At 43.5% G+C, this 27,839-nt stretch overlaps 1 protein-coding gene across 1 annotated transcript; it reads right to left on the minus strand.

Moving 5' to 3' along the window:
- Nucleotides 1–7: 7 nt before the first annotated feature.
- Nucleotides 8–27,563, minus strand: SLC71A1 (solute carrier family 71 member 1). The gene is made up of 13 exons (XM_075287286.1): nucleotides 27,455–27,563; nucleotides 19,269–19,381; nucleotides 18,057–18,152; nucleotides 17,216–17,278; nucleotides 15,966–16,093; nucleotides 15,767–15,881; nucleotides 11,183–11,401; nucleotides 9,503–9,616; nucleotides 9,342–9,413; nucleotides 8,413–8,525; nucleotides 6,307–6,404; nucleotides 5,512–5,672; nucleotides 8–4,158 (listed from the first exon to the last, which is right to left on the minus strand). Exons 2-13 carry the CDS (start codon nucleotides 19,347–19,349, stop codon nucleotides 3,955–3,957), a joined length of 1,464 nt encoding a protein of 487 aa, XP_075143387.1. The 5' UTR covers nucleotides 19,350–19,381; nucleotides 27,455–27,563; the 3' UTR covers nucleotides 8–3,954.
- Nucleotides 27,564–27,839: the final 276 nt, after the last annotated feature.

The raw sequence follows: 27,839 nt of genomic DNA on the forward strand, positions 1-27,839 counted from the left end.
TTCATGGTTCGATATAAAAATATTTAGGTTTATTCATAAACTTACATCATTCAGATCTTAGCCAATGAGAAATGTTCAAAAGTACCAAGCAAACAAAAGTGATTCTATTAAATTATACAACACTTTGTACAGTACAAAGGAAACACTTTAAATAACCAAGCAAAAATATACACAAATTATAGATCATTGGAGAAGAGAAATTCACATCCGTTATTTTATAAAGCTTTTTTTGTCATTTATTTTATTTGGAGCTTATCCTCATAAAAGGTCTACTCTATCGTGTGTATGGCCTATCAGCTTCTGGCAATATGGAGGGGGGGGGGAGGGGAGGAAAACTAAAAAGGCCACAAGTACGGTCTCTGTGCCAGGAGACGGAAACATCCAACATCTAGTGGTGCGAGGCAGAATAACAGGTTGAAGGTTTCTGGAATATTTTAGGCTAGTTTCTATTTTCTGAGCAATTTTACTGCATTACTATATAAAAGGGGAATCTAAAGGTTTTCTGCTTAGCAACAATTCTGTGCATGAATACATAAAACCCAAATATCTGGATATCACTTCTTACAAATCTCGATGACTTTTTTTTTTTTTTCCAAAGGGAGTCTGTCAGCGCAGTTTACCATGATGCTACCCTTCACACTCTATTGTGCATGTCTTACACGCTGCACCCGTCTGTTCCTTGAGCACTGTTGGTTTATATTACAATTTTGTGCTGACAGACTCCCTGTAACCTATGTAAGAGAGTCAAAATCTGCTACTGCTGCCCTCATGTCTAGTTCTTGAGGTGGAGCAGGGAGGTATTTTGACAGAAGACTGGATGGGACTGAGGTCACGTGTGATAGTTTTTAATAGATCCCTTCCTATTGGCATAGCAATCCATGCTGCCAGAGGTCACACTGTGATCATGTGACTTGTGAAAGATGGAAGGCAGTGTCCTTGTTCAAGGGTTTATACCAAGGCCACACTCTGCCCTTATAATGCTCCCGACAGCTGCAGTCCCAGGATTGCATTCAACGTAATACATTCATTTAGACTGCAGGTCAATGGGTAGAGCTGCAGAGAGACACAGCGCAGCCTTGGCCTTATATAGTGTGTGGATTCCCTCCTGTATAAACAGTGACAGCTACAGTTCTATTCATCTCTGGGATTGTCAAAGAAAAGCGAAGTACAGCACCATAGAGAAGTCTTTGCACACTGCACCATGTGTCTAGGAAGATATGGCATCCCTATTCTATTGTAGACTGTACAAATCTGAGCAAGCAAACATCCTGCTAAGATTCCTTTAAACATACATCTAAGTGCAAGAAGTGTTATCCATGGTCATGTCTGGACCAATAACATCTTATCAGCAACTCTCAGGATTGCACAGCGCTAAAAGTGTACAGAATGCTGTATACCTTCATAGTAACACATGGATGTATCCGGGGCTGTAATGAATCTATAGCTAATGGAAGTTCCTGCCTGCTAACATTTGGCTTTATCTTATAATTCACTATTAAGAGGTTCTGTTTGTTTTGTTTTTCTAAATATTGCAATTTGTGGGACCATAAATCTAACGCGCACACACACGTCCAGCATCTGCAGCCTATCACAGGCCTCAGGGGTGACCGCTGAGGCCTGCGATTGGCTGGACAGAGGCAAGTACTGGCTTGTTAGGTTTATCACTGGGGCATATGGACATGATAGAGATGGGCTCATCCTACATATATACATTGAAAAGGGGTTTTGGGGTCTATTCAGTTATTCACAGGATATAGTGTAACTTGCAGATCAATGGGGGTCAAACACACTCCCATTGATCACCCCTGCAAATTACCCCCTATCCTGTGGATAGACTAACTGATCAGATAGAGGAGAACCCATTTTAAGGCATCTCAAGAAGAGCCCACCTCTGCACCACACCTGTTTTAATGGTGTGGTTGGACACCAGCAATAGGTAAAAGTTTAGCACTATGTAGGTCTGAGACTCCTACTGAAAGCAATGTCCAACCACTACTCCATTCAGAACAGAGGACAAACATCCCCTGATCAGTGGGAGTCTGATAATCGGTAACTTATCCACTTACCCAGACAGCAGAAACTCTAAGACGTTGTCTAGTTGATATTTTTATGACTTAATAGGGCTAACCATAACAAATGAGTACTTACCCCCCCCCCCCCCCCCTCCCTATGCCTCAGTTTCCAGTGGCAGCTGCTCAGTTTATGCTAAGGGAACGCTGTAGCCAGTCACAGACCTCAGTGGTGACCTCTTCATAAATGGAACAAGACCGCTGTGATGTGTCATATGTCAAGAGGTCACAGCCGAGGCCTGTGATTGGCTGCAATGGCCTTCTCACACTAACCAACAGAGCTAAGGCCACTGGAAACTGAGATCCCAGGACATTTAAGAATCTGCTTGTATCCTCAATAACAGCCCTATTAAACAATAAAGTGATCAACTGGACAATCCCTTAAGTAACATGAAGATATTGGAAGTTATTATACAGTATATGGAATTATGAGGATCAAAACATACACACTAACCAAGCACCAAAATGAAAGTCATCCTGTCCAGCATTGCGTACTCTGAACCTAAATGCACAAATGGAGGGGGCAGCCAAGTCCTGTCAGAATTTTAGATTTCATTACAAGTAAACAGTTAATCATGTACATTGTAAAAAGGAGTCTGCCGGCAGTATAGAGGAGTGCACTGCAGCTCGGCCCTTCATGTGCAGGCCTCTGGTCAGTCAATGCTCACTCCATCCTTCTCTGGTCTAGTGGTCTCCTGACTGGATGTTACACCAGGCACCAGCCACAAAGAAAGGGACTAGGGAGCACTCAGGTCAGAGATCCCAAATATCTACACCGCTCTCCTTGTCCTCTATATAGTGCCATAATTGCTGCCAGGCTTCCTTAAGAACACAACACTCACCCCCGTCTATTATTCCTCTTACTTGTATAGTGCCAACCTATGCTGCAGCTCACATTTCCTTCTATAATCCCTCATGTCAATGTGAATTCTTCTCTTTGTCATAAGACAAGTTGCAGCAGCGAGTAGGCGGCTGGAGGCGACTTACTCAAATGCTCCCCTCTAAGAACATAGTAAGTCTCGGTATTCCCACCCTCTTATCCTTCCCAGATATTTGCCCGCACTCTCGCCATGCAGCAGCTCATTCTTGGGCTTGAGTTAAGGCTTAGTGGTTCGCACAGCGAAGTGTCTAATAGCATTTAATGAGATTCTAAAATTGTGCCAGGACGAGCGCAGCTCCTAGACTGGTAAAACCAGCTCGACTGTAACCTTTAAGTGGCGTCGTTGTAAACATGGAAGATTTGCTCTGACTACCTACCTTTACAAGGGGGAGGAAAACAAATGCTTGCAATGGTATTAGAACAGCAAACAAGCCGAGGAAATGGAGTAAGCAAAATAAGAAGCGTGAACTTTGGCTATCGTAAGAAATAAATAAAAAGAATCGCTGGAGAGAACACAAGACGCGGAGAACCATGTACATACGAGAGCTGTGGCCCCTGCCACATAAGCCATCAGCCCTTATGTAAACCTGGTTCCCCAGTAACTGACTGAAGACCCTCCTGAGTAGCGCACACACGTCTTGTGCCCTGCAGCAGGGTCACCGCCTGCCATTTATCTTGACCTGCACCATTTACATCTGTACATACAGATTTTCCTTTCTTTTTTTTTTTGTTTTAATTGCAACAATCTGGCACTTAGAAGATGGATTAGATTTACATCCGCGCGCCCCTGCAATCTGGTCAGAAGTAGAAAAGGCTGGAGATTTGGCCCTGCTTGAATGGAGGACGCAGGATAGTCATGTTGGTCCTACGAGTGGGGAGGACTCTCGCTTGACCTTTCCTTTCATACTAATAGAAATTGGTCCTGCAGGTGCCTCAGCTCGGAACTGAGTGGAATGCAACTACATGAGCAGCAGAAGCCAGTCGGAGTTGTCTTTTAGGCATTTGTCATACATTTGTGTCCTGCAAAAGAGGTTCTTTGCCCTCCCCCGGTGCTGGGGGACTATGGGGGTGACTGTGCCCTGCTCCATGTTTTTTCCAGTTGTTGCGAATGTTCAGATTGGTGTGTTCTGGAATAAACAGAGCTACAAGTAGAGCAAGAAGCACGGAGCAGGCTCCAAACAAAAATGGAGGTCCAGGGATGATAGAATTCTACAAAGAAAAAAAAAAGAAAAAATATTTAAGTACTATTCCATTTTTATCTGGTGTCCGTCCTCTATCATACATACAATTACATAGCACTGGGCATAAGATACAGATCCGTGAGGGTCCGACCACGCAGACTCCCACTGATCAGGAGTAAATTGATGCATGTGTTTTGTTTAAAGCCAAAAAGAAGTGTATAGGAGAAGAAAGGAGAATAAAAGTCTCTCATAAGTAATAAAACTGTATGTACTTTTAGCCCTAGAAGAGTAGTGTACTTGTCTTATGGCGGAGGCCCCATGTTGTGGAAACGCAGCTTTTTTTGTTGCAGATTTTGCTGCGCTTTTTTGAGCCAAGGCCAGGAGTGGATTGAGCAGAAGGGAGAAGTGTTAGAACTTCCTCTATATTTCCTTTTGTAGCCATTCTTGGCTTTGGTTCAAAAAAAGCAACAAAATCTGCAACAAAAAAAAAAAGCAACATGGGGTCTCAGCCTAAAACACACATGGCATACATGCAGTGTCCCACATCTAGCACCAGAATGAGGGTGTTTATAGAGTGGTGGCCACTAGCTGGGAAGGGGGGAGAAATTTATGGCATATAATCTCAATATGCCATAAAAGTCAACACGTCTGTGATGTAGAAATCCCGTCACACAGTCGTCTTGTGGCAGCTAGACGTGGAGATGAAAGAGTAAAGTTTTAGTCTTTTATACGTCGCCATCTATTTGGATCCACTTCCGCCACAAAAGACTGTATGTGACTCCGGTCTAAAGGGACTGTCTGCTGAAATCAACCCCTTTCCACAGTCATGGGTGGGAGGGGGTAACTGCTAATGACCTTTCCCTGAGCCAAAACAGAGCTGTCCTGATGTTACAAGTACGGTCAATACTAAATATTCCTGTCCTGGCTAAACCAAGCATCTTAAAGGAACAGGAGGATCAGCTGACTGTTGTGGAGAATGCATGAAGATGGATGGTCTCTGATGACACCACCTTTACTGGTTTACACATGGCAGATCCGTGACAGACGTTCCTGTTGTGTCTGAACATACCGTGTGACAACCTTATTTCACCTGCAGGTTAGACTGGGCATTCCTGGTGCAGGGCCCCTGCATTGGCTAAAGCAGAAAGAAACTTCAAAAAGCAAGCGGCCCATTGATTTCAACAGGGCACTGTAATGTATCATTCATCGCTCCATGTGAAATCATCAGACCTGTCAAGATAGTCCGTATAACAACACACATGAGATAAACCAACTACAGTAGCATTCAGAATCCATGACAAAAGGATTTTCTGACAAAAGTAAAGGTCTGTACAGTAAACTTAATGGTCACGTCTCTGAATGTGTAAGTATCATAGAGCACCTGCTGTGAATGTGACGTCGTCACCTTGTCCCTCGGCTCAGACTCCCCGATAGGATTTTCATCTAGCTCCACATGAAAAATGTAAAATATGAAACCATAAAGGGCCGGTCCTAGTCCATTACATAATCCCCGGATTCCTGTGATCATTCCTTGGACAACGCCTGCAAAAGGAAGGGGGAAAAGAAAGAAAAATAAGGGTTGAGGGTTATGTCATATGACCAACTTGGGCACCATCATACTCAGGTCATTGATTTTTACAGGCAACTTCTATAAACTTTGCAGTTACTGTTCCAGCACAAAACACTCCGGAGCCATAGCTGATCTGGGATTGCAGAATCCAGTCAGAGATTTAGGAGTCTATCGGTCACTCACCTTTACAGCCATCCACATTAAAGGGTTGTCAAGGCTTTATTTTTTTTTTTTTTTTTTTTTGCTATGTCCTATCCTCCACCGGCCCCCTTCAGCTGTACAGAGCCATTTCCAGCACCCCTATACAGAATACAGTTCTGGAAATAGAAAGCACTGACTTCAATGAGCGCTGAGCAGCAAGAAGCAGTAGCTCTGTACAGCTGATCAGTCTGGGGTTGCGTTTCACCCCCACTTTCTCCGATTGATCAAGTTATTTATGGCCTATCCTGAGAATAGGTAGTAAAAATAAATTAAGACTGGACATCCCCTTTAATTAGGGGACTCATTCACTTACATACATGCATCAAGAACACCACCAGAATGTGCTACTCAGCAGATGATATGACAGATATACCCGTATACTCAAGCTCACTGTAATCCACCTACCTTGCTGATCAGCATCTGCAGTCCGAGACACCAGAGCACTTACTGCAGGAAAAGTAATGCTGGACATTGCAGCTACAGCTCCCGCTGCCCACATCATCCTGGAACGGACAGAAAATTGAAAAATTACAAAAGTGAGCAAAATTTTATTAAGTAAAGTCTGACCTCTCAAAATGGCCAGCATTGTTATATAGAAGACAAGGACTGCTGTGTAAAGATACCTGGGGTGATAGTCCTGCGGGCTACATGGCTGAGACATCCATCATTGAATGCCCAAGCACCACTATTGCAAGTTTCCAAGTCATAGCTCATCTGCAGTGTCTAGGGCACTCCTGGGCACTTGTGATCACAGCACCAGGGACTTCAAGACGTAGATGTCTCAGCCATGCAATCTGAATGACCAGGTATCTTTACACTGTTCTCTACATAGCACAGTTTGTTAAGTCCATTGACAGACAATCTTTAAAGAGGTTTTGACAGAATTATAAATGTATCTAAATTTGTAGACAAATACAACATTTTGGCAAATATAAACAATTAAAAATGCTGAAACGGCCCTCACGTAAGTCTCCAATGTTCTCCTGACAGCTAAATCTGGCGACTATTCTCTTCGTATTCTTCTACATCTCTTAGCAGCACTGTTGACCATCATCTTCTCCTCACTATGCTCCGCTCAGTCGGCCTCAATGACACTGCGCTCTCCTGCTTCTCCTCTTATCTCTCAGACCGCACTTTCAGTGTATCATTCGCGGGCTCTGTTTCCTCCCCTCTTTCCCTTGCTGTTGGGGTTCCTCAGGGCTCGGTCCTCGGCCCCCTGCTCTTTTCTCTCTACACAGCCCCCATTGGACAAACCATCGCCAGATTTGGCTTCTGGTACCATCTTTATGCTGATGACACATGTTCCTGTGACATTACCCCTGCACTAATACAGAACACCAGTGACTGTCTCTCTGCTGTCTCTAATATCATGTCTTCGCTCTATCTAAAACTAAATCTCTCTAAGACTGAACTACTACTGTTTCCACCTTCTAATAGATCTGTCCCTGATATATCCATTGCAGTCTCAGGCCTTACTATAACTCCTAGGCAGCAGGCCCGCTGCTACGGGGTCATGTTTGACTCAGACCTTTCCTTCACCCCTCATATTGAATCACTCGCACGTTCATGTCACTTCCACCTCAAAAACATCTCCAGAATACACCCTTTCCTTACCAGAGATACATTAAAGACACTTATTGTCTCTCTGATTCATTCTCGCCTTGACTACTGTAACTCCTTACTAATCGGTCTTCCCCTCACTAAACTCTCCCCTCTACAATCTATTCTGAATGCAGCGGCCAGGCTCATCTATCAGGCTAGACGCTACAGCGATGCCTCTGGTCTGTGCCAGTCACTACATTGGCTGCCTATTCATTATAGAATAAAATATAAACTTTGAGGACTATGTTGGCGCTACATAAATATAATGTATTATTATTAGAGATGCCAGTCTGTGGTCTTGATCAGTCACAATGCATACAACCATGAATGCAGGAACTTTCTACGTTTTGGCTCTTGTTAGAGACCCAGCCACGATTTCCTTATTATGATCAGGTTATCAGGCAGAAGCGCTACATGTATAAGAAGAAAATCCGGACACAATAAGGAAATCATCATTACCAATTCCATTAAGAAAAAAAACAAACAAAAAAAAAACAACTGTTCAGCATATGACAACCTTTATGGTAAAAGGACAGACAGACCCCATGAAAGTCAGTGGGGTCCACTGGGCCCTGCCGTCAGTAAATGACAGATCTATCATTGCAGAAAAAAAACTAACAAAAAACAAGCAGCATATCGGTGAACAGTACTTCTCAAAAGACAGCAGGACTAGACTACACGTGCCTATAGTATAAGTACATTTTGATATCACCTAAATCAATATGCCTCAGGCTGAACGGGGGAGGGAACTGGTTTGCGTCTTCAGCCTGATCACTCAGCGCCTTCTCTAGTTTCAGGATGTGCTGCTGTATTTGTATTAGCAGACTGTGAGCGCTGCCCAAACACTTCACCTCTATCAGTGCAAAACAAGTGTCCAGGAGCAAAAGCAATAAAGCATGACGTCCTTACCAAGGTTCTGATCCAAAGCCATACCAGGCCAACTGCAGTATCTGAAAACCAAGGCCCAGCAGAATCGTGTTCTTGTTTCCAATTGACCTCATTAGCAGACTTAAGACAATCGTCTGCAAAAGAGAATAAAAATCGGATATAGGACAAATACACAATTGTAAGAAGTAAATGTGTAGTCAAACACTAGAAACCTGTGCCATAAGACCTAAAGATGAATAGCTAAGCAGAACATGCATTGGTAAGGATTCACCACCATGAATCCGATGGAAGGATGCCGGTAATGTGCCATAATCTGTCGCTGCTGTCCGATTTTCCCGGGGTGTACAGCGGACCCCCCGGAGGCGGACAGCAGCGGCAGTGTGAACGCCGCCATATTCACATGTCCACTTTTGAAGTTTTTTAACCCACAGACTCATGCACAACCACGGATTTAGTTTTTAGGGGCTCATACAGATGTCCTTTCTTTTACCATAGAACATCGGTCCTCGGAAAAAGAAAGACAGCATGCTCTATTTTTCTCAAAGACCCAGAAATGTAGAATAGCATATAGAAAAAAAAAAACCCAAACCACATAATTGATGATTTATGTTTCACAGACATGAAAAACGGATCAACCATGGCGCTAGAAAATGAGCAGGATCATGTATGATTAATATGGATATCACATGTCCACAAAAAGCAGACATGTGAATGAGGCCTAAGACGCCAAACTGATGAGTGTATTAAGGAGGACTAGTCATCTGACTGTTGTAGTAAAGAACATAGAAACCTTTGTCTCCTCACTTCTTCCTCCTTTATGAAATGGCACAACCCCTTTAAATGTATTCTAGGCCACAATGACCACAGCAGTGTAGTGGAACTCTTTATATCGAGATCACAATCTTGCTGTGAACACGACCTGCATTTAAATTATATTTTTATATTCCCACCTGAGCAACGATGGATAGAATTCCCAAAACTGCGATGAAAGCGGCCACGCTTTCCGAGGAAAATTTCATGATCTAAAAGGAAAGAGCAGATACAGGCAAACGTTCAGTGCAATGATCCATCAATGAGCGGACACCACCAACACCACATCGCTGCGTCTCACCTGTCTGAGGTACAGGAAGAAGCTGGAATACTGCCCAGCCTCCGGGAGGTAGGAGAGGAATACGGTGATACAGATGAGCAAGACAATGGAATCCTGGCCCACTTTCTTCAGGGACTGAGGAAGAGAAGACAACGAGTTGTAAAATGTACTGGCCAGGATTCTTTGAGAAGACCGAAAATTTTTTCTGAGATGTCTCAAAGAAGTTTCCCTGTATTTAGCTACAACCAACAATTAATACAAAATCAGCCAGTAAAACACAGTAAGGGTGCATGCACACTACGTAACGCCGGGCGTGTATGAGAGCCGTACACGCCGGCGTTACAGCAGGGCTGCCGAACACTTCCCATTCACTTCAATGGGAGCGCTCGTAAACGCCGCTGTTACGAGCGCTCCCATTGAAGTGAATAGGAAGTGTTCGGCAGCCCTGCTGTAACGCCGGCGTGTACGGCTCTCATACACGCCCGGCGTTACGTAGTGTGCATGCACCCTAACAGCAGAGAAAACACAGGAGAAAAGGACAGATTTGTCCATACAGGTAAAGTATCAGCTTACCTTTAGTAACACAACTGTATAGACATTTACCATCTTACACACCAGAATGCCCTGCCCTACATATATTACACATCCATCCTTACTGTCACTGGTATTGGTTTTGCAGTTTGGCCATTGCAATAAATTGCCTGTATTGGGAACCCTTACAATGTAGAGACGCGGACAGGTAACAACATTGCAGCATATTTTAGGCTGTGCCAGTTAGTGTGGACATCAACCAAAGCCCTAGGGAAAAATGCAGAGAACCAGATCTTTACTGGGCCACAGGAAATAAGTCGGGGACCCCCCCCCCCATATTAAGAATTAAATACAAGAAAAAAAAAACCTACACCTTTCATTAGAATTAAAATGGATACCAAAATGCAGCAGTTCGGGATGTTTTTGTGCCGTCCTCAAGAACCTCAAAGAGAATGAATTTGCAGAGTCTGCAGCGGCCAGATTTAGGAGGGTGGGGCACTTCCCATTCTAAAAGGGATTGAGGACATCGATATTCCATACAAACGCCCTATAGATCAGCAGATAAGGTTCACAATTCACTCTTCAAGTTTTCACGGCCTGGGGGAAGTGACTAAGATTGTTGGCTACAAATTTATCCCCCACCCATAATATTATTGCTGGAGAATAAGATGTCCCCGGCTCTCCATCCGGGAAATAAGATGCATGTTATCTCCTATACATTTACTACTACAAGGAAGGAGGTTACACCCTCTACTGAGAAAGAGCTAAGGCAAGATTGAAGAAGTCATTTATAAGATAAAAGTATATTGGGAAAAATCAGGGGAAACGTCAGTCTGTATGTATCAAATGTACGCAAGAATCGGCCTTCTTGCCCATAGCAACCAAAGAACAGCTTTCACTTTCTAAAACTGCTCTGGTAATGCTCCGTAACCCTGTCAGAAAACGCCCCCAAAACAAAGAACTTTATACTTACCCATCTCCAGTATGGCCTGGCGCTTGTGCAGAAGACAGAGCAGTAGCCACAAAATAATTCCCATAGGACCAGCGAAGATCAAATGCACAAAGTGTAATCTACACATTAGTCACTAGGATGTAGACACCTGACCTGAGCACTGTCTGTCTAAACCCAATATAAGGACACAGGAATAGACAAAACGGGTTTTCACTTACGGCAAACGGATCTGCCTGCTCCCAAGAAATAGGAGCTCCCCAAGACGCCGGCCTCATTTTCTCCGGAAGCGACTCTGGAACGGCCACCAGGATGAAACAGATGTCAAGCAGGGCAATGGCTGTGGCCAAGAGAACCACGAGAGAGTCCCCGTACGCATGGCTCAGGTAAGCTCCGATGGCAGGACTTGTCACCAAACTAGCTGCAAATGTAGCCGAAACCTGAAAAAGTATCAGCAGAATTCAACATACCGTGAGAAAGGGAAGTGATCAAGAGCAACACACAGAGCAATGGGCAGTGATCTGTGACCCCATAGAAGGGGAAGGGGGAGACAAACTATTAGCAAACCATGGCAGCCTAGAGAGCTACAGAGCAAACCCTGACACATACAGTACAACTTGCTAATAGTCACAGAAAAAAAACTTGAACATTTTTTTGCTCACCACTCTGGAGATAAGGTCTGGGAGTAGAACAGTATTTTGGGAAGGGACTTGGTAGAGCTAAACCAATACAAGAAGCTATACTCACCACACAGATGCCCCACTGCTCCATTTCCTGGTCCTGTCTTGACACACAGGAAGTGCCTCTCCAGCCAATCACTGGCTTGGGCGGGGTCACCACTGCGACAAGGGATTGGCAGAGTGAGGAGCAGGAACCAGGGAAGGGTCGAGCTGTGGGTGATCTATGAGATGAGCAGCACCTGGTATCCACCCTGTGCCCTTTCCAAAACTTTTTCAATGCAGGCAATCTTTAAAGTAAACTTGCCAGGTCGATTTGGGACACTGAACAACTCACAGCCCCTTGTGGACATGGGGTTTAGTGTCCTAAATCACCCCGTTATTACGCTATCTATGGCTGCATTAAAAATATAAAATCTAGGGGCAACACGGTGGCTCAGTGGTTAGCACTGTAGCCTTGCGGAGCTGGAGTCCTGGGTTCAAATCCCACCAGGAACAACATCTGCAAGGAGTTTGTAGAATGGGAGGAAATCCACACAAGCACGGGGAGAACATACAAAGACATACTGATCGGAAAAAAAAAGTACATTGTGATCCTTACATGGGGCTCACAATCTACAAAAAACAAAAAAACTTTATACTTAACCTGCCACGGTACTCCTCGCGCCGGCGCAGTTCTTCAATAAAGTCAGAGTACACCGCTGCTTCACTGCGCTTGCCCCTTACCTCGGGTACTTGTGAAGTGAAACCGGGACGTACATCCCAAGCTTCACTGAAGAACATCTCTAAGGCACCAGAGAGGAGTGTGATGAGACTCATTAGACCCGTCTCTAGGTAAGTATAAAGGTTTTTATTTTTTATTTTTAATGCACCCACAGACTGCATTAAAAAGGGCGATTTGGGACACTAAACCAGGGGCCTATAAGGACGTGTGGGTGGTTTAGTGTCCCAAATCCACCTGACAGGTTTCCTTTAAGAATAATGCCATAACCCTTCTAATGTGAATTAGGATGTGTATCTGAGTAAATAGCATGGTATTACACAGATTATATTCCACTCACGTCCTCACTTTGCCCAGTTATCTCTACAAGCAGAATCTCTCCCGTGTTTACATGGGGATTTGCTCTGTTGTCTCTTCAGAAAGTGTAAAGGTATCTATGGAAAAAATGAGCAATGCTGGTCTGCTCACACAGAAATCACGTCATAGGCCGTCTATGTGGTTTCCATTGTTTAAGCACATACAGAAAAGAACCACAAAATGGTCTCCAAGAGAAGTGCATGTAGGACATTATGTATGCACAACAGCTCAGAGGAAAAGCAGAGCCGTCGCACAAACTCCAGCTCTCACAATATAAAGAGATTTGCAGGATTTTTAAAGGGGGTTCTCAGATTTCTCATAAAAAGTCAACAGACAATTCAATATGGAAAAATATCAAACTAAGAAACCAGTATGGATGACACGTCAGTAGACTACCATAGGCACGTGTCCAGGACCTATGAGAATACCGCCCATGTGGTAGGGAACCAGGGCACTGGCAGCAGCAATATTCTAGTTCAATAGTTTTTTTTTCTATGCTTTTCCAAACAGCAATTTTGTTATGCCCGCACACATAGGCGGTATACTAGAAACCTGCAACAGATTTACAGACTTGAACAAATCTCAATCATACTCTACAAAAAATGTCCACGTATAGAGCCACGCATAAGGTGAAATCCGCTGCAACTACAACACAGGTAGCTCTTCCCATGGAATTGCCTGAAGAGAACCTTTCAAACCAGCTTTGTATGTTAATCAAATATTTAGAGAAAATATGGTCATTTTGTTTTAATTTTCCATGTCTGCTTTTCAAAATAAAAAACGTGCAATTTCACTTAGGGCGGGTTCACATCTGCGCCCTTTAAGCAATCCTGCTGGGTTTCGTCTTCTGCCCCGAGAAACTGGACAGGGGACGGAAACCCGGCAGTCAGTTTCAAACCCATTCAAGTGAATGGGTTTGAAAAGTGAGCGCCCGTGAGCGTTTTGTACCTCTCTGCAGCTACACTGTTTGTTTTTTTGTAACCGGACACAGTTGGATATGCAAAAAAAAATAAATAAAATTTTCACCACGGACAGGTACAAAACTCTCACAGGCGCTCACTTTTCAAACCACTCACTTGAATGGGTTTGAAAACTGACTGCAGGGTTTCTGTCCCCTGTCCAGTTTCTCGGGGCAGAAGACAGAAAACCAGCTGGACTGGCTAAAGCGCACAGAGGCACAGATGTGAACCCGCCCTAAGCCATTCACATTTGCGTTCAGTATTCCATTCAGGGAGTCCTCTTGGGGACTGTAATGGGGCTTGTGTGTTTTCCGTACAATGCGGAGAGAAAAGTACTGCCTGAAGTATATTATACTGTGTGTGGAACCCACTGTGGAGCATATTATACTGTGTGGGGGGCCTGTAACCGTCACTATCAAGAATTTGCTGTGGTAGGGGCAACATGGTGGCTCAGTGGTTAGCACTGCAGCCTTGCAGCGCTGGAGTCCTGGGTTCAAATCCTGCCAGGAACAACTGCAAGGAGTTTGTACGTTCTCCCCGTGTTTGCGTGGATGTCCTCCCATTCTATAAAGACATACTGATAGGGAAAAAGAAAAGTATATTGTGATCCTTACATGGGGCTCACAATCTACATTAAAAAAAAAAAAAAAAAAAAAATTGCTGTGGGGAGAGGGTAGGAAGCCCCAGATAAAAGTTTGCACCATGGCCCACAAGACTTTAGTTACACCACTGCCTCATCACTGCATTGAGTAAAGACAATGGATAATGTCCCAGTTTATCTATGGCCCCCCCTGCACAAAGCAAGTCTAGAAATTTCTCTGATACACCTCAATGAGTCGGCTCGAGCGTATCGCTGCCTATGGCCATGAGATTGATGTAAAGCATATCACTAAATGGTGCCAATACAATTAAAAAATCTACAATCAGAAGATGACAGATGTATAAAAAGATACCTATTTTGCAATCTGGTTTTAAGAAATAAAAGTTTGGTGATACAATCCCTTTAAAATTAGCAGTGGATTTTTTTCCATGCATGTCATTGGAATCACAAGTGAATCTTTTCTGCATCTTTTTAAACACCGCCTTTGAGCACGATGTAGATATAGTCTTAAGCGAGGCTTCTTTTCTCCATACATCTGATAAAATGTCTGTTCCTGCACATTCATTTCAGGTCCCACCCCTCTTAACATACAGGATTTACCAGCTTTCCTTACACTGACAGTCAAACGAGCCAACACTCATTACTGAGTAACAACGGTGACCTAGTTTTTAGATTTAGAAACAGGGAAACCCCTCAAACTAATATATTTATTTGAGCTGGATTTTGGCCTGACCTTCTACTGTGTACCCACAGACTGTTGCCTGACAGCAGATAAGGATCATATTGCTGGATTCAACATCCCCAAAACTTTTGTTCCAGGTGGGTGGGGCAGTGGTATTCTCTCCTTTCCCTATACAGAACATATACACACTTGGGCCAGGGGAACGTGGAAGGGTTTCAGAAGAGACAGCTCATCTGGCTGACAGTAATCTCATTTTGGCAGGTGTCGCATTATTATTTGATGGCAGCTTCTGTAACAAAGTCAGAAGTGGATTCAAAAGGACCGGGAACTATAATGGAAGAACTTACACACGACTTCACCTTCCTGCTGGTTAAGCTTCTGGCTTTAGTGTGAAAATCTGTTGCAAAAGGACTGCAACACCAGCCTTAGGGTACACAAGTTCAGATTTGTTGATGTAGTCTGAAGCCAAAAACACGGCTGGATCATAAAGAGTGAGAACCTATAAAAGGTAGATGGTACTTCTCTGCTTTCTTTTTCAATCTATTCCTGGTTTTGGCTTCAAAAACTGCATAAATAAAAACCCTCAAGTGCGTCCTCACCCTTAGGGTGGTTTCCTATATGTGGTTTTGCTGCAGTTTTTGAAGTAGATAGAAAAGGAAGATACACATTTTTTTTTCTAATTCACTCCTCAACGTCGCTTCAAAAACTGCATCAGAGCAATATTTGTAAAATCAATTTTTGATGGGGTATGAACACTAAAAATCCACAACAATCCATTAGTCTTAAAGGCCTAGAAGAATCTACTTACCAGTCCGTAGGCCATGCTTCTCTCATGCTCCTGTGTTATATCCGCTACATAAGCAAATACCACAGAAAAGGTAACGGCGAATACACCAGATACAGAAATAACCGCAAAGTACCACCTAAAAAGGTAGCGAGAAAATGAATTAGGATTTTGCACATCAGATATAGTGATATGCAGATTATTTTAGAATTGGACTACTTACCACGGGCTAATCTTCATTAGTGGTATAGGAGCACAGGTGAAAAACACAGTTAGCAGCAAGAAAGACTTCCTTCCCCAAACGTCAGACAGCGCCCCTATCAAAGGTGCACTGAGGAAGGACAACAAACCCTGAACGACAGAAATACATGGCATGTTACAATTTGGTAAAAGACTTGTCATGATAAATAACCGATAAAACTCATGAGATAGCTCAGTGTTATACATGTAACACCTGTAAGATCACAAAAGAGGATCTCTGTATGGGTCAATAAGATCTCCAGTAAAGTCAAAGTAAGGAAAGCTTCCCCAAAAGTTCTGCACCAGAAAGGTTTCTCTGCTTTTAACCCTCAGGAATTGAACATTGGATAATACTATTCCCCTTGACACACAGATTTGTAATTCAATGCTCTGACATTGTCCGATAACAGTATTAGGCTACATTTACCAGGCCGAACACTGACCCCTAGCATTATACATATATATCTATGACTCTAGGAGACCTTGCCTCCTCCCAAAATACTGTCCAGTAGTGATTACAGTACAGGGCAGTATTTCATGGGTAGACAGGGACAACTAACATAAAAGAGATCTATAATGCTAGTAGTTTGTCTCCCCGCATAGTATTCAGGCTGGTAAATCTGGCGCACACAAAGAAAGCTTCACAGTCAAGACCGTGAACGTGGCCTTAGACAGCGTACAGATATACTCTATTGAGGCAGCGAACGGTAGCGCCCAGTTGTCTACATTCGGGTGTCTGGTCTTTGCTTACATAAGGGTGTCAGGCAATGAGTGATAGAAGCTCCATTTGATCAGGACATCAGCCAGTGACTGGCCTGCACAGGACGGTCTCAGCCAAAGTTCAGGAACACTCAGGACCCGAACAAAGACTCTCTACTGGATCCCCAGACGAACAGACAGATGTTATAAACTGCACTGGAACACCCCTTTAATAACCCCTAGAGCAGACAGGTACTATGATGACTCCACAATCTTCCCTGGCTGAGCAACTGCTGCTTCACTAACCAGGGCAGGAAAGAGGAAGCATCAGAGGACATTCTACCTAACCCAAGCCGAAACGTAAGCCTGAATTGAGTTGAACAGGCCTTGTATGATGAAGGGTCTAAACAACACCTTCATTTTTACAGTAATAAAAGGTTAATCGTGAAACCACGTGCTAAAAGGCAGTATCAATACTGCTGAACAAGCGTCAATATGGAGACCCCAATTGCCACAGGTTAGTGGATCTCTTACCTTCACTCCTTGGATGAGCCCATTCATAAGAAACGTATGCTTTGGGAAGGTCTCATGTAAAACCTGTAACAGAGAAATGGTGAAAATTTACAGGAGTCGTTCTGCACACAACATTGTGTTAGCAATACAGGAAGAGACTGTGACTCATCTTGTGGTCTGTGAGCATCTGATGCTTCGGCTACAGCAGATAAAGTAAGTTAATGGAGTCTACTGTCGGAGATAAACGTCAAGGTTTCTTCCAGACATATACTTCAAGCAAAGTGTGTACAAAGGTTTAGGTCTTATTCACACGTCAGTGCAAGCCAAATCCAGGAGTACGTCGAAAAAACAGAACAGGTAAAAAATGTTCTATTATACTTTACTTCTATGTAGCCTGCACTGATAGTTTGGGTTTGCAAACACTGATATGTGAATAAGGCCTATGAGTGTTGTGACATGTTATCTCCTGAAGAACTGAATTCACATTATACATGACTATTACTAATAAAAGTTTCCAAAAATAGTTAAAAAGTGTAGCTTGATTCTATCATCAACTAGAGATGAGCGAGTACTGTTCGGATCAGCCGTTCTGAACAGCACGCCCCCATAGAAATGAATGGAAGCACCTGGCACGTACACTTTGCCGGCGGCCGGTCGCCGTGTCAGGTGCTTCCATTCATTTCTATGAGAGCGTGCTGTTCGGAACGGCTGATCCGAACAGTGTCGCTCATCTCTATCATCAACCAAATAAATCAAAAAACATATAAAACCCCACACTAGTAGCCATATATGTAAAATAACACAGCCTTCTAAAAGAATAAACAATATGTCTGACAAATTCCTGTGATCAAACAGAACTTACCACCAAAGTAGGAGCAGTGAGCAAACCCCAAGCAAAGAATTCAAGGAAGATCACGATGACAGCATGATACACGCTGGGGGAGCCAAACCCCTGGGGCTATAGACAAAAAGGAGAACATCAGAGCTTCATGCAAAATGAATAGTCTTTACAATAAAACAGAATATCAACTCTCAGAAAAAGGGAAGTGAGGATATGCTGAAAAATGAAAATCTGTAAAATGGCTCCTGCCCAATGCAGGGTGCTGGAATGACAAGTGTCTCAGCCAGCCCAAACATGAAAAGTCATGCAAGGCCGTTTATAATATACAATTGGCATATGCTGCCAAAAAATTAATCCATAGCAACTGGGTGTGAAAAAGTGAAAGTATACGAGAAGATACAGCACTTCACTTCCTATGGATTTTATTTCTGTACAGTTCACCATTCATGCACTGCTGGGAAACCACCACATAGGGTGTGCACCGTAACAGCGTCTCCAGCTGTTGTGAAACTACAAGTCCCATCATGCCAAACGTGGACGTTTCACTAAGACCCGGTTCACATCTGCATGAAATACGCGGAGAGAAAAGTGCTGCTTGTGTGGAAACCGAGCAGAAACCACATGGACTCCATTATAATCTACGGGGTCTGTGGTTTCCTTAGGCAACAGCTTTTTTATGCGGATAGGTTTCCATCATTCAGGGGAGTCCCCAAGCAGACTTCCCGACCGGAAACCCGAACCGGGTCTAAGAGTCACAGGTTGTAGAACACTGACCTATGATAAACTAGGCAAACATTTGTATGGGAAGTCTAAGGGCAGGTCATCCAAATTTTCCAACACAGATATTGCCAAAAATCCACAAAATCTGTATGAAGATTTTGTTGTAGGTTTTACACATTGCAAAACTGCAGGTCAAAGTCTGCGTTCATCATTTTGGTGTAGCATGTGCATGAGACTGGTAAGATCTTAGTGACTTTGATCCTACTGTGGATTTTCTACCCAGCTCATAAACCGCCAGTAATTACGTTTTCTGGCGTATTGTGTCACATATACGTCATTTATATTAGAATGTAATATACATATTCTATATTGCAAAATCCTAAACGTGAAAAACGCTTTCAACGCCTTGTCCTCCATACCTGAATAAATTAGACTAACACATACTTTTAGAATTCAAGGTTTCGGTAACGCAAACCACCCATTCAGATGTAACTGTATAACAAATGCACTTACAGAGCCGCCATCTTTGATGATGATTTTTTTGGCAAGAAGAACACTGCGGTTCACCCTCTTCTTTTTCTTTCCCTGAGTCATTTTCACATAACTCGGGTCCCGGCAACATTCACCTACGAAAGGAAAATCCTGATGTGAGTGACCTGAAGTAACTTATTATCAGTCTTATTTATACATAAACTATTAAGAGACAGACAAGGACAATACAAGTGTCATAACTAACAGGACACTCTCCTATGAGCACCATCAAAATGAGTCATTGTGTAACTACATATTGTTCAGAGCTGCATTCACAATTCTGCTGCTTGTTATTGGAGATAATCTACAAGTTTGTGACACATACACGGCTAAAGGCTTAGCTGTGCTCCTATAAAGCAATGGGACTGTCTTAGCTTTCACCCAGATCACAGAAACCACTCGGTTACATCTGGGCATACACTGACCTAGCAAAGACCGCTGGGAGCTTTCAGCTGTGAAGGCCGTGCAACTGGATTTGTCAGGAGAATTACAGGAGATTTATTGGGTGAAGGTTTTGTGTCAGTTCCAAGAACAAAGATTTATACAAGACCATTAATATCTACAAGAAATCTCCTGCAAAGGACTATACCAGTGATAGGGAACCTTTTAGAGACCGAGGGCCCAAACTGCAACCCAAAACCCAGTAAATTATCGCAAAGTGCCAACACAGTAATTTAACCTGTGCGGATCCAAAATTGTGGAAAATTATGGACCCTCAAAATACGGTCGTGTGAATGGGGCTTTACAGAGCTTTCAATGATGCAAACAACCTTGTACTGAAAGGTAAAGGTCTCTGCATTTGGTACTTTTATACTGTTATAAAACAGATACTGTGTGATATAAATAGTGAAGGGGCCCCCACATAGTACAATCTGCATCACTGTGGCCCCTAGACAGTACTATACACTCCACAGTGGCCCCTAGACAGTACTATACGCTCCACAGTGGCCCCTAGACAGTGCTATACGCTCCACATATATATATATATGCTCCACAGTGGCCAACACACAATACTATACACTCCACAGTGGCCCACCACACAGTACTATATGCTCCACAGTGGCCCACACACAGTGCTATATGCTCCATAGTGGCTCCCACACAGTATCATATGCTCCAAAGTGGCCCTTTGCATGTATTATATGCTATGATTCCCATGAAGAGCAGCCTGGCGTCCTCCTCCTTCTGACTGCAAGCGCTGATGAATGATGTCATTGCGTCTTTATCGGGACAGAGGTCACACTCTGCAGTCAGTGTAAGCCGTGGTCCTGTGGCCTACACGGTCAGTTTACAGCTGTATGTGCATTTGCACATACAGCTGAGAGAAACACTCGCTCACTAATAGGGGATCCACTTCCCCCTCTGGCACGCATGCCATAGGTTCGCCAACACAGGTCTATACCATAAAAAGGCTGCAATTCAAGATCAGTTCTGGTTCAAGAACACATGGGGAACACAAGACATATTTACTAAAAGTGATGTGAAGAAAGGTTCGCTTTAAAAGAGGCTTTCCTAGCCCCTAATGCATATTTCATATTAATGACTTATTCACAGGATAAATCATCAGTATCTGATCTGTGGGGGTCTGACAACCCAGACCTCTCACAGATCCGCTATTCTGGCAGCCTCTAGAAGCTGCAGCAGTGGACGGAGTTGTGGAAGCCGCTCTGCTCCTAGTCAGGTTATAGTAGAGGACCCGCTGCCCCATCTATTGTACAGCAGTGACATTGAGGAAATGCAGATTCACTCCTATTACTTTAATTGGAGCAGATTGCAGGCCTTCCCCATGTACTGCAGCAGCTTCCAGAGCCTGTAAACTGCCAAGCAGCTGATCTGTGCAGGGTCCGGGTGTATAAAATATGCATTGAGGCCTATTCTTCACACGAGTTTTAGTAAATTATATTTCCCATAAATTAACCATTCTAGAAAAATCTTTTCTAAGATGAATTTTGTCTTTCCTCCCGGAAATTTCTGAACAGACAAATGGAAAAGGTAATGGCAAATCATTTCTATCTATCCAGGCACCTGGACACAACAGCCTGGAGTTGCGCACAGACTTGTATCGGAGACTTTTCTAACCATGCTCTGAGCCAGGGGTCAGCAACCTTTGGCCCTCCAGCTTCTGTGAAACTACAACTCCCAGCATGCTCCATTCACTTCCATGGGAGTTCCAAAAACAACAGAGCAAGTATGCAAGCTGGGAGTTGTAGTTCTACAACAGCTGGAGTGCCAAAAGGTTGCCTACCCCTGCTCTAAGCAGTGTAGAGGTCATTGTGCAGGGAAAGGAAAGAGATAAGCTGTTGTGAGCGGTAGTCCCTATGTTATCTATATGTAGCTAATGTCTGTGCTGAAAAGGAGGAGACTGCTGCAAAGAAATGTATTATACAACAGCCTGCCTGTTATTAGGCTTAGTGGTCAGAGAGAACTGCAGGATTTTAGATTTGTTTCTCCATAACCACCCTCAACCTACCCCAGCCATTAAACTCTGTCCACACGTGTGCTCTATTTACCAGTCAGAATAGTATGCGAGGAGACTCGGTATTCATTTATAACAGGATTTTACCTATAACCTAGGAATCCGTCTCCCTGCAAGGTATTCAGGCTGATAAATCTAACATACAAACAGCACCAAGTTTCACATTGGTCATATGAATAAGGGCTAAAGGTAGCGCTATACAAACCTTCTGTAGCCTTACTGATCGATTAGAACTACTTAGTAAAATCTCAAGTCATCAGATTACATACTACTCAATACGTACATCTGGACCGCAGCCACAGCTAAATAGTTACATGTACAAAATGTAGCCTGGACCTAAAGATGCCATAAACATACAACATATACTACAACCTGCAGGGAAAACGTGAACAAAAGTAAATATGTTAAAAGAATGAAGTTATGGCTCTTGCCAAGGTAAGAATGAAAAATAATAACCGGCTGCAGTACATGTAGGGATTGGCTCACAATATTACTATATAAATATATATATATATATATATATATATATATATATATATATATATATATATATATATATATCACAAGAAATAGAAGTCCCTTATGCCCCCTTTATCTATATGGTAATACTGGAAATATCTGAATGCCTTGTAGCCCCATCTCAATGAAGTGACATCTGCATAGGTGCATTGTCAATACATTTCTCTGCAGGGGACTGTCCCAGGGGTGCTGATGCAGACAGGAGGCAACCCCCTCCCTCCAAAACACCTTGGACTGTATAAAGGGGTTTCCCGATCCCAGGTATTAGAAGCAGGTGTGTGTAACCGCAGTTTCAGTGGCCAGGTTCTCCATTATTTAGGTCCCCCGGCGAACCTGAACGTCAGAGACCACAGCACGAATGTGAACTTAGCCTTAATGGATTATCTGTGGTGTTATAAAACGCATCAATACATCCAGTCAGAAACAAAAGTAAAGGGATCTGATGACCTGAGATTAAGATCAATCCTCAAAACAATAGAAAAGCGAGCTAAAAGGGGCAAAACCGAGAACAGGATGCAGAAAATTTTAAGATCAAAGTTTCCAGGTAGTGATGAGCGGATAGTATTCGGCGAGTACCTCGACGGCATAGGAATGCGTGTAATGATTGGGGCCACACGGTGGCTCAGTGGCTAGCACTGCAGCCTTGCAGCGCTGGGTCCTGGTGTTCAAATCCTGCCAAGGGCAAAAAAACATCTGCAAGGAGTTTGTATGTTCTCCCCGTGTTTGCATGGATTTCCACCCAAGTTCCAAAAAGACGTACTGATAGGGGAAAAAAATGTACATTGTGAGCTCTATGTGGGGCTCGCAATCTACACAAAAAAAAAAAGGAATGCGTGTAATGGCCGAACACCGAGGGGTTAAACGCATCAAATCTTCGAAGCTTTTAACCCCTTGGTGTTCGGCCTATTACACGCATTCCTATGCCAGCGAGGGATTCGACCAATACTATTTCCGGGCAGTGGAAATAAAGAACTTTTCAACTACTGAAAAGTGGAAAAATGACAAAGATAATAACGGCAGAATTTACATACTGACAAAATAGCTTCATAGAGACTGTCAGAGAGACAACGAGCCGGGAAGGTGCAATGTGGAACCTGGCAGCCATTTATAGAGCAAGAACAATAACAAGGTATATACAATGTGTCTGCCGTATACTTCTCCATTCATGTTTACAACTTAATTGTAGCCGTTACCAGAGTGACTGGCATTGTCATGTCTCAATGTGACGTCTAGTAAAGAGAAGCTGAACCAACGCTCACTTGCGAAAGCAACCAGCGGAATTGTGAAAGCAGCCATGAAATAAATGAAGAAAGATTAACTTAGTAGATTCATTTCTTCCCACTTCAAGACTCTCGGTGCATGAAATAGTAACGTGTGGTGGTAGAAAACAGACCTCGTATATGCTACAACAGAGGGGTATACACATGTGCCCAGGGGAGACCACAGGGATGCAGTACAAGAAAAATTTACTCTCTTGTGGATCTTCCGTGGTTTTGTCTGACAAATACTAATGCAAAACACTGTATGAATAAAGCCATATATATATATATATATATATATATATATATATATATATATATATATATATATATATATACAGTCCTATGAAAAAGTTTGGGCACCCCTATTAATCTTAATCATTTTTAGTTCTAAATATTTTGGTGTTTACAACAGCCATTTCAGTTTGATATATCTAATAACTGATGGACACAGTAATATTTCAGGATTGAAATGAGGTTTATTGTACTAACAGAAAATGTGCAATATGCATTAAACCAAAATTTGACCGGTGCAAAAGTATGGGCACCTCAACAGAAAAGTGACATTAATATTTAGTAGATCCTCCTTTTGCAGAGATAACAGCCTCTAGTCGCTTCCTGTAGCTTTTAATCAGTTCCTGGATCCTGGATAAAGGTATTTTGGACAAACAATTCAAGTTCAGTTAAGTTAGATGGTCGCCGAGCATGGACAGCCCGCTTCAAATCATCACACAGATGTTCAATGATATTCAGGTCTGGGGACTGGGATGGCCATTCCAGAACATTGTAATTGTTCCTCTGCATGAATGCCTGAGGATTTGGAGCGGTGTTTTGGATCATTGTCTTGCTGAAATATCCATCCCCGGCGTAACTTCAACTTCGTCACTGATTCTTGAACATTATTCTCAAGAATCTGCTGATACTGAGTGGAATCCATGCGACCCTCAACTTTAACAAGATTCCCGGTGCCGGCATTGGCCACACAGCCCCAAAGCATGATGGAACCTCCACCAAATTGTACAGTGGGTAGCAAGTGTTTTTCTTGGAATGCTGTTTTTTTTGGACGCCATGCATAACGCCTTTTTTTATAACCAAACAACTCAATCTTTGTTTCCAAAATGAAGTTGGCTTCTCCAAATGTGCTTTTTCATACCTCAGGCAACTCTATTTGTGGCGTACGTGCAGAAACGGCTTCTTTCTCATCACTCTCCCTGACAGCTTCTCCTTGTGCAAAGTGCGCTGTATTGTTACCGATGCACAGTGACACCATCTGCAGCAAGATGATGCTGCAGCTCTTTGGAGGTGGTCTGTGGATTGTCCTTGACTGTTCTCACCATTCTTCTTCTCTGCCTTTCTGATATTTTTCTTGGCCTGCCACTTCTGGGCTTAACAAGAACTGTCCCTGTGGTCTTCCATTTCCTTACTATGTTCCTCACAGTGGAAACTGACAGGTTAAATCTCTGAGACAACGTTTTGTATCCTTCCCCTGAACAACTATGTTGAACAATCTTTGTTTTCAGATCATTTGAGAGCGGGCTGTCCATGTTCGGCGACCATCTAACTTACCTGAACTTGAATTGTTTTGTAGAAAGAAATGGTCCAAAATACCTTCATCCAGGATCCAGGAACTGATTAAAAGCTACAGGAAGCGACTAGAGGCTGTTATCTCTGCAAAAGGAGGATGTACTAAATATTAATGTCACTTTTCTGTTGAGGTGCCCATACTTTTGCACTGGTCAAACTTTGGTTTAATGCATATTGCGCATTTTCTGTTAGTACAATAAACCTCATTTCAATCCTGAAATATTACTGTGTCCATCAGTTATTAGATATATCAAACTGAAATGGCTGCTGCAAACACCAAAATATTTAGAACTAAAAATGATTAAGATTAATAGGGGTGCCCAAACTTTTTCATAGGACTGTATATCTCCATGGAGCCTCCACAAGCAGATGTTGGTGTGCTGTCAGTATACACTTCCAAGAGATCTTGGCCCACACACAGGCATGGACTACTCTACTCTGTGTAACTGGACCAGAACAAGACATGCTGTGAATATTCTCACAAGGATCCATAGTCTCCATGATAAATCAGAATGTATTGTCCAGACCACAGGGCTGTGTAATGTCTGAGTCTGACTACACTCAAAACTGAGATATAGCTGTGTGAATTAGCCCTGAGGCTCCATTCATGCAAAAAAAACAAAACAGGTGGAAAAAAAAAGGGATGCAAACTGATAGCCAACCATTTGTTTACAGACATCCTTAATTTGGATGCACACAAAAATACGGTATACTACACATTGGTGTCCTTACAAAACAGACAGAAAAGACTTTATTTATAACACGGATATCAATTTGTTTACATCCGTTTTCTATCCATTAAACGGATGTAAAAAAAAAAACGGCATCTGAATAGAACCATACACAGACACTACAGCAAATCGTTAAGACGGCCAAGGTTTGCTAAAGTATTTAGTTCACATTGCACAGTCAGACTGGATTCATTATAGCAAGAGGGCATATGAGGCACTACTAGGGCATTGTTCACATCTGTGCCGGTTTTCAGTTTTTTATAGATACGTAAAAAACAAACAAAAACAAAGCAGATCCAACCAAAAACAGATGGAAAGACAGGTACAAACAGTAGACCTTGTGTTTGCGCTGCTTATCCACAACAGAGCAGACAATGCCGACTACAATGCATGTCTGAACGGATCTGGTTAGATCAGTTTTACTGGCGGGATAGAAAAACTATACACAATGCAGATGTGAATGTATCCCAAAGCAACACAGAGGAATCTCCATCTTTCCCATACACTTATTATTATTGTTTATTTATATAGCAACATTAATTCCATGGTGCTTTACATTATTATATTAATTCCATGGTGCTTTACAATTGGGGGTTTACACAAAATACACAAATATGATACCAATGACTGACTGGTACAGTGGGATAGAGGGCCCTGCCCACAAGGGCTTACACTTGTAATCTCCGCTCAGCCAAGCGTGCATGCCCAAAGGGGAGAAAGCAGAGAATAGCTGCCCGATCCTTATCTCACACGGCTCCCGTTACACATTAAAGGGGCTGTCCAGAGAGTTTAATTTAACTTAATTCCTCCGGGGATATTTCAAGATAGACCTAGGAGCTCCAGGCTGGTTCTATCTCAGGATCACCTGCCCCACCTCTACCTGTATTGTGTACAGGTAGCACAACCCAGGGGTGCTGATCATAGGACCTGGGATCCGAGCCACCCTGAAATACCTCCGGAGGACTTAATATTTCAACCACTCTAAATATTGGCAAATTGCGCCAATATTTATTGCCAGGCTTGGGGCGATGTGCTGCTTGTAGTCAGGGCCGTTCTATAAGCTCCTGCCAGGGGAGATGGACATTGGCGCTGCCAGTGATAACTTTCACATACAAGTGCTCAGTCCAGGGTGAAAGCTCCAGACCGCGGCATCATGGCAGCCAGGTTGGTAGATGGATCTAGAGGTGTTTAGTCTCCTCATGTAAACAGGATGTGCTGCAGACAATATGTCTGTTCTGGCAGTATCTCACAGACTGAGGCTCCTATGGCAGCTCTGCCCGCTCACACTGCAGGGTAACAGCTGGAACCAGGAGGAGTGCTGATAATAACATGTCCGTGCTATGTACATATGTGTGAGGCCGCCCCAGGCTCGTCCTGCCACTGCTGGGCATGCTGTCATGTTATTGGCAGTCTGATAGAGCCGCCATATACTAGAAGCACAGCACAGTCTCCAGCGGGCGCCTCACACCAGCCTGTCACTTCCTGCCATCACCTGTCACCCAGCCCTCAGCCTACCGCACCTCAGGGCCGAGTCTCTCACAGGTCTCCCATCTTCCTCCCTCCTCCAGCCCCCATTGCCCCGGACCAGTCCCCGCATACCTCACCAGCCTCTCTCCCTTCTCTCCGTTCCTCTCACTCAGCGGCCATGTTGCGTACGCTCCACCTTCTCACGTCAAATCGCGCGACCCGCCCATTGGTGGATCCGCTGACCACGTGGGCTGCACGTCAACATCCGGACTCGAGTCTACGCACGTGAGGGAGCCACACGTCACTGCTATGACCAGTCCGCGGGAAGAGCGCGGTGTAGTCGGGGGCGGTGTCGTCGCGGTGCGCGGAGTAGCTGCGGAGTTTGCCTTATAGCCAAGGACAGCTAACAATAAAGACTACAATGTCTGATGTTATTTCTGGAAGGGACAGTTCCACATCCTTGTAAGACACATGGTGGCTGCAGACCTCACAGCTGTCAGAAGACAGGGAGAGGGAC

The sequence above is a fragment of the Leptodactylus fuscus genome, chromosome 9, assembly GCF_031893055.1.
Source record: "Leptodactylus fuscus isolate aLepFus1 chromosome 9, aLepFus1.hap2, whole genome shotgun sequence".
Taxonomy (NCBI): domain Eukaryota; kingdom Metazoa; phylum Chordata; class Amphibia; order Anura; family Leptodactylidae; genus Leptodactylus; species Leptodactylus fuscus.

What these genes read in the sequence shown, in the direction of transcription:
- SLC71A1 (XM_075287286.1), bottom strand. Translation starts at nt 19,349, where the DNA reads ATGACTCAGGGAAAGAAAAAGAAGAGGGTGAACCGCAGTGTTCTTCTT. An exon ending in AGCAGGCAGATCCGTTTGCC is followed by an intron (nt 9,617 to 11,182) that starts GTAAGTGAAAAC and finishes TCTCTTCCTCAG; the next exon opens with TCCCTGAAGAAAGTGGGCCA. An exon ending in TGCAGATGCTGATCAGCAAG is followed by an intron (nt 5,673 to 6,306) that starts GTAGGTGGATTA and finishes TTCCTTTTGCAG; the next exon opens with GCGTTGTCCAAGGAATGATC.